Source organism: Notolepis coatsorum (genome assembly GCF_963971535.1).
Source record: "Notolepis coatsorum genome assembly, chromosome: 4".
NCBI classification, from domain to species: Eukaryota; Metazoa; Chordata; class Actinopteri; order Aulopiformes; family Paralepididae; genus Notolepis; species Notolepis coatsorum.
This window is the reverse complement of record NC_140168.1, coordinates 8,364,432-8,376,703: the sequence shown is the minus strand read 5'-3', so window position 1 is coordinate 8,376,703 and position 12,272 is coordinate 8,364,432. Positions and strand designations below refer to the sequence as shown.

General features: G+C 42.8%; 1 protein-coding gene across 6 annotated transcripts in view; it reads right to left on the bottom strand.

Moving 5' to 3' along the window:
* The window catches only part of LOC311227698 (transcriptional repressor p66-alpha-like), a 68,370-nt gene that overhangs the window by 42,437 nt on the left and 13,661 nt on the right, over positions 1 to 12,272 (bottom strand). For all 6 annotated transcript variants that reach the window (XM_084313454.1, XM_084313451.1, XM_084313456.1 and 3 more), the window contains exon 2: positions 2,418 to 3,145. In XM_084313454.1, coding sequence (XP_084169580.1) covers positions 2,418 to 3,142 — 725 coding nt within the window. In that variant the 5' untranslated portion in view covers positions 3,143 to 3,145. The remainder of the gene's footprint in view (positions 1 to 2,417; positions 3,146 to 12,272) is intronic.

The window sequence follows — 12,272 nt, the reverse complement described above, 5'->3', positions numbered from 1 at the left end:
AGATGTATGGCTGAGCGCGTGTGTGCGGTAATGGAAAGCTACAAGTTCACCTGGAGACTAGACTGCTAGGTTTGTGTGTAGTCGACTAGACACAGTGCTGCCGGTGACCGAAAGAGGCCTTTTAGTGGTGAACTCAAAGACTACCATTGATACGTCAGATCATGGGGAAAATATCTTTACAAAAAAAAAGAAATCTGCATGATAAGCCCAATAATACGGATCATTAATTCATCTCGGCGAGAGGCGGTCATGGAAATCAGTGATTCAAAGAATGAGGCCTATCTCTCTCTCTCTCTCTCTCTCTCAACCGCCCTCCTTGTTTGTGTGTGTGTGTGTGTGTGTTCTCTCCTCAGGGCTTAGCGCCATCATCACTTCCTGTGGATTAATCACTCCTCTTCCAAAAGAGGTCACATGACCTCAAAGTCATCATCACGTGACAACCCCGCTCACTTTGTCCCCCCTCCCCTCCCCTCACTGTTCCTTCCAACAGTGGAAACCATGGCAACGACCGGCTGGAACCGGTTTGTGACACACGGGCTTCATTTTGTGTGTGTGTGTGAGGGGAGTTTTTAGGGTTCAGGTGGTGAGTGGGGGAAATGGAGGGAGGGGATCAGATAAAAGTTTGAGACACTTTCGAGAACAACACCCCCCCCCACCCCCACTCCACCCCGCAGAGTGAGGCCTCTACGCGCCGGGAGAGTGCTCTCTTATGATGTTTTAAAACGACGTGTTTTTTTATTTGGGTACTTTTTTATTTTTTTTTATAAATAGCATTAAAAAAAGTCTTGGGAGGGAAAACAAGAAACGTCTCTGTAAATAGGTTTCCTATTGGAGGACGGCAAAAACATAAAAAAATATTAAGAAAATTGCATTACAGAGCAATATTTTCACACAATTACTGTATGTGACGTAGGGTTGGCTACCGTTCACATTTGAACCGATACCGGTACCCAACGGTACCTTTTTTTTCCGGTACTTTAGTCTCTAAAAATGTAATCTACCTACCTCAGTTGTAGAAAATGTGTCCAAACTTCAAATGATTTATCATCATTATTATTTATTTAGAACTATTTGTTAATATATACTGTATATAATATTGCAGTGAGCATTGTCTGCATCTAGCTTTGTAAAGTGTAACAACACTTGCGACCGTTTTTCGGCGTGCCATTGACCCCGACTGCTTTGTTGTTGTTGAATCAAGTCAAATCCTAGGTGAGCGTGTATTGGGCGCGTGAGCGTTGACGTGAACACACTCCATAGGTTTCGTTTCGCAAAACGTTGACGTCATCGGAGTACCAAAATGTGGCACCGGTGGATCTCACGTGAATCGGTACTCGGGTAGTACCGACGTGATTCGGTCTGTACCCTTAAAAGTACCGGATTCGGGGGCGCCAGGTTGGCGCACCACGTACAGCGCTGCGGTGCAACGCGGCCATTCCGGGTTCGACTCCCGGACCCGGCGACCTTTGAACCGAATGTCTTGCCCCGTCTATCTCCCATACTTCCTCCCTCTCTCTCTCTCTCTCTCTCTCTACCGGACTGCCCGGTAAGAAAACCAATAAAAACATCAACCACACTACAGATGGTTAACCCTTTCACTACCACACTACAGACGGTTAACCCTTTCACTACCACACTACAGAAGGTTAACCCTTTCACTACCACACTACAGAAGGTTAACCCTTTCACTACCACACTACAGACAGTTAACCCTTTCACTATCACACTACAGAAGGTTAACCCTTTCACTACCACACTACAGAAGTGTTAACATCTACCAAAAACATTAAAACAATTTTTGTGTCCTATGTTGAGAGGATCCACCTCCCCATAGTCCCAGACTGATACTCACCCACACAATGCCCTTGGTACACTATTCACTCCTCCCTCCCCTTCAAACTCTCTCCCCTGATGCACCCGTCAATGCAATAGGTTTGGAATGAGCACGACATCTCAAATCAACACCAGAGTTGGTCGACCTATGAATCGCTGTACTCACTTTTTCAAATGTATCTCCTTATTTATATATCTTTTTTTTGTCTTATCTTTTTTACCCTGTTTATTTTATTTTTACTTTTTATTTTTATTTATTATTATTCACTTTTTTATTTTTATTTTTTGTATTACCATTACTATAATCTCTCTCTGAAACTGTTTTGTTTGTCTGCCTGTCACTTTGTCTTGATGTCAATAGAAATAGAAATAGAATAGAAAACTAAACATAAACATATAATTTGTAAATGTTGGTTGCATTGGAAAAAAAATAAAAATAATAATAATAATAATAATAATAATAATAATAATAATAATAATAATAATAATAATAATAATAATAATAATAATAATAATAATAATAATAAATAATAATAATAATAAAGAAATGTTAAATCCCTAAATGTGACGGTTCTGGTCCTCACCCTCGGCTCATGTCCACCGGCTGCTCCCCCGTCTGGACCCCCACCTTAACGGTGGCCTTCACCTCCCCGGCCGACAGCGAGGCGGCGGAGGCAGGGGACGACCCCACCTTCGGTTCCGGCGGCCGGACCCGGCTCCTCGCCTCCGGAACCGGAACCGCGACCGGGACCACCACCGGCTCCGGCTTCACCCTGCCGGCCCCCCCCCCGTCGCCGTGACGGTCAGTCCGACTGTCCGAGTCGCCGCCTTCCGGCGCCGGCTGTCTCTGGCTCCACCCTCCGTCCTGCATCGTCGTCGCCGTCGTCGACTGGGGGAGGGGCAGCGGTGACACCAACGGTGACACTAACGGTGACACTAACAACGGTGGCACCAGGCGGCTCCGCTCCGGCCCACTCTCCAGCAGCGGCGGCGGCGGCTCGGGACCGGTCCCAGTCCGGCTCTGGCTGTCCTGGGCCGCCGCCGCTGCTACCGGCGCGGGGTCCGGCGTGGGGGCGGCGGGGTCCGTGGTGGTGGTGGGGGCGGCGGGGTGGTCCGTTTGCGTCGTCGTCGTCTGGGGTCCCGGTTCGTCATCGTCGGCCTGCTGGTCCAGTCTTGGCTTCTTGCTGTCACTCTCGGGGGGCGCGGTGGAGGGTTCCTCGGAGGGATCCGCGGTGCCGCCGGAGAGGGGAACGTCGCGCTCCAGCGCCCTCTTCTGGCTGCGCGTCTGGCGAACGGCCTCCTCAGACATCCCCTTCAGAGGGAGAGAGAGAGAGAGAGAGAGAAAACGCGTCAGGATCAGGATCAGGATCAGAAAGGTCTTTATTTGCCCAAGTCGTTTTCACACACAAGGAATTTGCTTTGGTCGTTTTTTCGTGGAGCGACGTTAGCGGACAGACATCCCTACTATGTGACCGGTCGTACGTTACTCCTTCTAAACGCCAATGCCCCGAGGGAGAGTCGAACACGGGTCTCCCGCCGCGCCGTGGGCGCCAACATAGACCGACCGCTGCACTAAGGCCCCGTTTAGACGGAAACGCTAGCAGGTGAATCCGCAAAAATATTTTTTCGGATGCGCCTTTCGTTTATACGGAAACAGCGTTTTTACGGGGTGAAACCGCAAAAAAGTGAGACTACCTTCCAGGGTGGAAATCCTAGAAACGCAAAACCTTTGCGCTCTCGTCTAAACTGTCAAAACCGTATAAATCTGTTAAAACGATGACGAAAGGTTTGTCACGGCTCTGGTCGTGCGTACTGCTTACATCACAGGTAGCAGGTATGCGCCAGTAGCCGAGACGTAAACAAAGCAAGTATGTCTGACTATATCAACGGAGATCACTTGAAGGCTACATTGACAGAAGTTTAACCCTTTACTATCACACAACCGGCTGTCGTGTGGCAGTGAAAGGGTTAAATACACAAGAATCTGTCCCGCGGCGTGAGTGGACCCACTGTCTGTGAGTGACTCTGCTTTGGTCCAATCACATTCCCCATCCACAGTCTGCGAATCAGAGGCAGAGTAGGGCGGGTCTTCACAGCACGTCATGTGACATATGCGCCAATCGTGTGACAGCGGGGCTCCGTCGTTACAGCGTCGTCTGCATGGAGAATTCCACCCCAAAACGCTCGTCTAAACGCAAAATTAAAAGTGAAACCGCAAGATGACTTTTGCGGTTTCTGTTCACAAAACGCTCGTCTAAACGTAGCCTAAGAGGTGAATTCACTCCTGGGTACCGTATCTGTGTGTCGTCTTTTAACCCTGTTATGCCAAGTGAGTTTTTAACTCGCAGCCCTGCTTACTGCCACAGTCACTTCACAACTAGTGTTGTCAAAAATATCGAAAAATCTATACATATCGATTCTGAATATTTAAAACGGTTTCAATACTCATTTCCCGAAATATCGATATTTAATTATTCATAATCTTTTTATAAAAAAAAATCTTTTGTATAAGGAAGTTGCATTGTTCATTTCAATACCTGTAATAGTACAGTAGTCCACACACACGTGTGCATTCAGTTAAGTTGGAATATGACTGTAATACAAACAGTTCAGTTTGTCAGGTACATGCAACACAGATGACAGTGTTTACATCCGTCTGCTTGAGAAAATACCACGTTCTGCAATAAAAATGATTGAAGTGAGATGAACAGTTATTTTTAAATGTGTGATCTAAAGATAAACAAAGGGTTTTAAAAGTGTTATATTTATCTTCTCTTATAGTACCAGAGAGAAGCTGAGGAGAATCAACCAGCAACAAAAGCAACATTTATAAAAAATTTAAATAAAAGACATTTACATTTTAAGATTGAACCTTTTTCCCCGTGGTATCGAAAATGGTATTAATCGAATATCGATACTTTTCAAGGTATCGTATCGAAGTTCGAAATTCCAGTATCGTGACAACTAGGGCTGCAACGATTAGTCGACATAATTGACGACGTCGATCATAAAAACTCGTCGACGCAGAATGTTTGCGTCAATTAGTAATAATTTTTTATTTTTTTTTTATTTTTTTAATAAATTTTTTTATTTTTTTGCACTACCTATCTTTGTGAAAGTGGCTTCTCAGCTCTGGTCCAGCTGAAGACAAAGCAGAGGAACAGATTGGACATTGAGCATGACCTCAGAGTTGCTTTGTCTACCATCACCCCAGACTTTGAGACTCTTGTCAGGAGCAAACAACATCCCCAGTTATCCCATTAGTTCCCTGGGATGTTAAGCTAAGAAGTCTGCTATATCTTTTTTGTTTGTTATTTAAACACTTCCACTTTAAATTTGTATTATTTAATTTATTTATCTCGTTATGAGTGATTGTTGTATTGTTCAAATACATTTTGATTGAAAGTTGCTTAAGATCCAAATTCAAATGTTTCATGAGTCATTATTTTAATTCGCTATCATGGGATCATCATGTTATGTTAAGTTAACTGTTAAGGCAGAGGGACTGGACAACAGGGTGACATTCACAGGTGTGCAGACTTGAGCATGTGAGGTAAAACATGCACTGGAGAGAAGGAGCCATGCCCACAGGAAGCAGAGATTGAGGGTGTGACGACAAATAATCGTTAGATTAGTCGACTAATCGAATGACAAAACTAATCGTTAGATTAGTCGACTAATCGAAAAAATAAGACAGATTAGTCGATTACCAAAATAATCGTTAGTTGCAGCCCTAGTGACGACACTATTCACAACACACACGTCCATGTGGACACCACTGTGGATGTTACTCACGGACCTTCGCTACACCAGTTCCACAAACATATAGGCGCTCTCGCTGACTAAAATAGCATGGAAAAAGGCAAACATTCATCTCTGTAGTGTGATAGTAAAGGGTTAACCGTCTGTAGTGTGGCAGTGACAGGGTTAACCCTTTGTCGTGCGGCAGTGAAAGGGTTAACCTTCTTTATTACATGGCGTTTTCACATTCGCCGAAATGCTTGCTTGTGATTGGTCAATAGCGCTCGTCAGAGGTCCGATATTACTCGATAACGGACCTATGTGGAAAAATAATGACCGCTGTGCGCAGCTGTTCGCAATCAAGCCCACTGACGCACTGCATCAGCCAATCAGACACACCTGCCGGCTGCACCGACAGCGGAGTGTGTGTGACGATGACAGCGGAGCCAGAACAGAACTGCGTCTGCATTTGATCTCGTCTTGTCGATGTAAAATGAATTAGGTATATTGTTACTCGTTAGTAAGTTAGCCATGTAATAAGCGGGATAATGTATAGCTATACTCGATCATTGTCGCAAAATAATTGACCTTCACTGACGTTTAAAACACCTCGGCACTGCGCCTCGGTATTTTAAACTCTGTGTCGGTCAATTATTTTGCGACAATGACCTCGTAGCTATACATTATCCCTTACGTATTGTCGCAGAGAAAGGGTTAACCATTTGGTGGTGTGGCAGTGAAAGGGTTAACGGACAGATAATACAATAAAGAGGTGGAGTAAGATCTAAATGAAATATGAACTAAGTTGAGCACAATAGAATAGAATTATGACATGAAATAAAATATAGGCCAGCAGGGCTGTGTACAACTGTAAATAAAGAGGTTGAATAATATTAAATGGGATATAAACTAAATGAAATATAGCACAATAGAATATTATAGTACAATAAAAGATAAAATAGGAATAGGAATAGGCCAGGGCTGTGCAATTGGGCAGTAGGATATCTGTCAAGACTCGAGTGTCAGCGATATCTATCTTTCTGAACAAGGTTCGACTATATCTACTACGCTTTGCTTTTTACATCTTGGCAGGGAGGAAAAATAGGGGATAGGAAATTAATTACGACAAGGCAAGTGATTCAAAACAGAAACGGTAAAAAGCACAAAGCCGATATATATATATATATAACGGCTATTTAGGTTTAGATGGAGATGCGTCGCGGGGCAGAGAGAGGCTGTTGATTAGTCGTCATCGCATCGTCTCCTTTTGAATAGATTAGCATAATCGTTTTTGTTCATGCCAAATTAGTTATTATGGACATTAGGGAGGCTAGATCACAAAATATTTTCCAACGGAAGTAGGCTAAACGCCTACCTCTTCACCTTAGCTTTTTAATACACCCTGCCACTTACTCATTATATCCACACTATGATTATTGTACTGTAAATTAGTTATTACACTGACTGCACTATTGCACACATTTATTTATTTATTCTATGCTAATTTTATGTATATTTTTTATGATTATTGCACTGTAAACGAGAGCTATTGTATTGCACTGCTTTTATTCCGTCTGTTTTATACTCTGCACGGTATGCAATGCCTTTATTTTGTCAATTGTATGCACTTATGCTCATGTCTATGTTATGTCCATTATGTCTACATTACTGCATGAAAGGTGCTATACAAATAAAGTGTATTATCATTTCCATTATAATAATTATTATTATTATTATTTCCTGGGAAATGACTCCTCTGGCATCACAATAATAATAATAATAATCAGAAATATACTTTGGTCTTTTAACAATCACTATCCACAGTTCATGTCCTTCTGTATTATTGCATGCATTCAGTTGCAGAAGAACAATACAGGAAATACAGTTGCAGAGATCAAAAGACTGTTTGTTCCGTCAGCTGGGGACACCGTTACACTTTGGGACAAGTAGTGCTTCTATGGCTCAACAAGACCCAAAATGTAAAAACAGGGCTATTTCTCATGGTTCCCAAGAGACGCTCTAACAAGTCTGGCTACTGAAGAGAGACTACCGGCGTCTGGTAGGCTGGACAAGATATACGCCTCCTAAAGTGTCTAAACGGAAGTACAGGAAGTACCGGCTACAGGCGTTCCGTTTTCGACAAAACAATTATAGAAACGTGTGAAGTGCACAATATTTCCTCGTTTAAGCCACTGCAACGGCTTTGCCTGAAGAATTTACTACATGACCGGGACGTTCTAGCTTGTTTGCCGACAGGATTCGGGGAAAGTTTGGTCCGTTCCAGGGGAAGTACATACACCGGAGATTCTACCCCATACACACTTTCGGCAGTAGTTCTTTACCAGGCTTTATCTCACGGAGATAAAACTGGGAACGAGGTTAACCGTCTGGAAACCTTGCTGAAAAGTCTTAATTACACCGACGAGGCTACAGCGAAAAGCACTAGAAGAGAGACTACCGTCTGGAAACCTTGCTGAAAAGTCTTAATTACACCGACGAGGCTACAGCGAAAAGCACTAGAAGAGAGACTACCGTCTGGAAACCTTGCTGAAAAGTCTTAATTACACCGAGGCTACAGCGAAAAGCACTAGAAGAGAGACTACCGTTTTGAAACCTTGCTGAAAAGTCTTAATTACTCCTATAGGCTACAGCGAAAAGCACTAGAAGAGAGACTACCGTCTGGAAACCTTGCTGAAAAGTCTTAATTACACCGAGGCTACAGCGAAAAGCACTAGAAGAGAGACTACCGTCTGGAAACCTTGCTGAAAAGTCTTAATTACACCGAGGCTACAGCTAAAAGCACTAGAAGAGAGACTACCGTCTGGAAACCTTGCTGAAAAGTGTTAATTAAGGGGAGCTCCAGTAGCTCACCACGTACCGCGAGTGCTATTTCAGCGCCGTGGACAACCGTGCTCGTCACGGATCTGGGGCTGAGCGAGTTCGAATCCCGGACTGTAGCCGTGCCTTTCCCAGAGTGTCTTCCCCCCCATCTGAACCCTTTCAGCCTGCTTCTGTCGGTCGAACTTGACCAAGTATAAATGCGATAAACGTATAAAAGAGCCAGGGAAATGGCCAAAGTTTAAAAAAAAATAAAAGTGTTAATTACACCGAGGCTACAGCGAAAAGCACTAGAAGAGAGACTGCCGTCTGGAAACCTTGCTGAAAAGTGTTAATTACACCGAGGCTACAGCGAAAAGCACTAGAAGAGAGACTACCGTCTGGAAACCTTGCTGAAAAGTGTTAATTACACCGAGGCTACAGCGAAAAGCACTAGAAGAGAGACTACCGTCTGGAAACCTTGCTGAAAAGTGTTAATTACACCGAGGCTACAGCGAAAAGCACTAGAAGAGAGACTGCCGTCTGGAAACCTTGCTGAAAAGTGTTAATTACACCGAGGCTACAGCGAAAAGCACTAGAAGAGAGACTACCGTCTGGAAACCTTGCTGAAAAGTGTTAATTACACCGAGGCTACAGCGAAAAGCACTAGAAGAGAGACTACCGTCTGGAAACCTTGCTGAAAAGTGTTAATTACTCCTATAGGCTACAGCGAAAAGCACTAGAAGAGAGACTACCGTCTGGAAACCTTGCTGAAAAGTGTTAATTACACCGAGGCTACAGCGAAAAGCACCAGGCAGACAGACAGTGACACTAGTGCTGCGAGTCACGCACTTGTCATTCAGAACTTTGATAAGACCCACTTGCTACAGCAGTGACCCTGAGTCAGCTTTAGAGGAGGACACAGGCTAATATAATTGTTTGTAATCTAAATGATACTTAAAACAAAACAAAAACTGAAATGAATACACTAAGATTTTCAATCATTTGAAGTGAGGACCGCTATAGACACAACCATGGGCATTTAGTCATTTAGCTGATGCAGTCTAAATATGTGATTTAGTGGTTCAGTCTACAAGCATGCGATTTAGTGGTTCAGTCTACAAGCATGTGATTTAGTGGTTCAGTCTACAAGCATGTGATTTAGTGGTTCAGTCTACAAGGTCTACAACTACAAGCATGTGATTTAGTGGTTCAGTCTACAAGCATGTGATTTAGTGGTTCAGTCTACAAGCATGTGATTTAGTGGTTCAGTCTACAAGCATGTGATTTAGTGGTTCAGTCTACAAGCATGTGATTTAGTGGTCGAGTCTACAAGCATGTGATTTAGTGGTTCAGTCTACAAGCATGTGATTTAGTGGTTCAGTCTACAAGCATGTGATTTAGTGGTTCAGTCTACAAGCATGTGATTTAGTGGTTCAGTCTACAAGCATGTGATTTAGTGGTTCAGTCTACAAGCATGTGATTTAGTGGTTCAGTCTACACGCATGTGATTTAGTGGTTCAGTCTATAAACATGTGATTTAGTGGTTCAGTCTACAAGCATGTGATTTAGTGGTTCAGTCTACAAGCATGTGATTTAGTGGTTCAGTCTACAAGCATGTGATTTAGTGGTTCAGTCTACAAGCATGTGATTTAGTGGTTCAGTCTACAAGCATGTGATTTAGTGGTTCAGTCTACACGCATGTGATTTAGTGGTTCAGTCTACAAGCATGTGATTTAGTGGTTCAGTCTACAGTCTATAAACATGTGATTTAGTGGTCCAGTCTACACGCATGTGATTTAGTGGTTCAGTCTACAAGCATGTGATTTAGTGGTTCAGTCTACAGTCTATAAACATGTGATTTAGTGGTCGAGTCTACAGTCTACACGCATGTGATTTAGTGGTTCAGTCTTCAAGCATGTGATTTAGTGGTTCAGTCTACAAGCATGTGATTTAGTGGTTCAGTCTACAAGCATGTGATTTAGTGGTTCAGTCTACAAGCATGTGATTTAGTGGAAGATATAAATAAAAGTATGTGTGTACCTAATGTATTCTAGGTCTTGCATGTTGTCCTCCCAGTATAACTGCTGGTATGGCTACTGCCGTTCGCTTAATGTGTAAAGGCTCATTTTCATTGTCAACAACTATGAGATAACCAACCACCACACCAAACCACGCTGTATATTATCTACAATTAGAGCTCTGCATAAATAAATGTTTAAATGCATAAATAAACATCACGGTCCCCCAAAAAGAAAATCGAAATTCATATTGAATCTGAAAGTCTATGAAGCGCCACACAGCCGCACTACTAGCAGCTGGATCACGACGGGAATGTCCCGGGATATGATGATGACGACCGCGTTCACCAGATGTTGACATGCAGAGTGGGATTGACATTGAGATGACGAGAGCATAGATCACAAACTCTCACACACACACAGACACACACACACACACACGACCACCTTGGTGCCAGCTACCCAGAATGCTGCATGCCGTGCATGGTCTTAATCCCTTCCTAGTACCTTCCATCCACACACATGCTCACACACACACACACGCACACACCAGGAGAGAACCAGGAATAGAGAGAACACAACAAGTTGAATGAAAATCTGCGAAACTGACCCAGTGTCCGTTAACCCTTTCACTGCGGCACTACCAAACGGTTAGCCCTTTTTTCACTGAGACAATACACAGAAGGTAATAACCTGCCACACAACAGCAGGTTAACCCTTTCACTGCCACACTACACAGAAGGTTAACCCTTTACTATCACACTATCGACGGTAACCGTCTGTAGTGTGGCAGTGAAAGGGTTAAGGTCGGACTAGCTGAGAGACAGACAGTATGAGACAGTGTCCCGCGTCATACTGTAGACTACACTAGATACAGTGTGTAGACTACACTACTCTGTAGACTAGGGATGCACCGATCCAACTTTTTCAGTCCCGATACCGATACGATACCTGGGTTTGGGTTTCGGCCGATACCGATCCAATACCCATTGTCCAAATTTTTTTTCTCCCAAAAAGTTAACAAAAATTAAAAAAAATTATCCATGTTTAAGTGTGTTTTTGATTTGTTGTAAACAAAGACAGAAAATAAACGTCATTCATTCAATTAATAAACTGTATGCCTCACTGTCACTGTGTGGAAGAGACTGGGATCATTCTTTTGTGCAACAAGGCAACATCAGGCTCGACTTAAAACATTACTTTCCTAACTTAGTGAAACTAAATGTAACAAATTAACACATAGATAAAAATTTACTGAATTTACTGAATGGTTATCTTATTTTATTTCATTTTTTTTTTTTAATGTTACCCGATCCAGCTATTTTACGGATATCGGCGGCCGATACCGATACCAATAACGGAGCATCCCTTCTGTAGACTACACTAAATATTGTGTGTAGACTATACTACACTATACGACTATATGCATACGGTGTCTCAGACATACTGTAGTCGACATGCGTCAACAAATGTACAAGTCTTGTTTGAATTTATGTTGTGCCGCCGTTATTACTGTACAAATGTAATGATTGTGAAATGATGATTGTTTAATGAGACGATGAGCTGTATGTGTATGTCGCTGGAATTTCCCCTGTGAGGGATTAATAAAAGAGAAATCCTTAGACTACATACTGTACAGACTACACTACATACTGTATATAGACTACACTACATACTGTATACAGACTACACTACATACTGTATATAGACTACACTACATACTGTATATAGACTACACTACATACTGTATATAGACTACACTACATACTGTATATAGACTACACTACATACTGTATATAGACTACATACTGTATATAGACTACACTACATACTGTATATAGACTACACTACATACTGTAT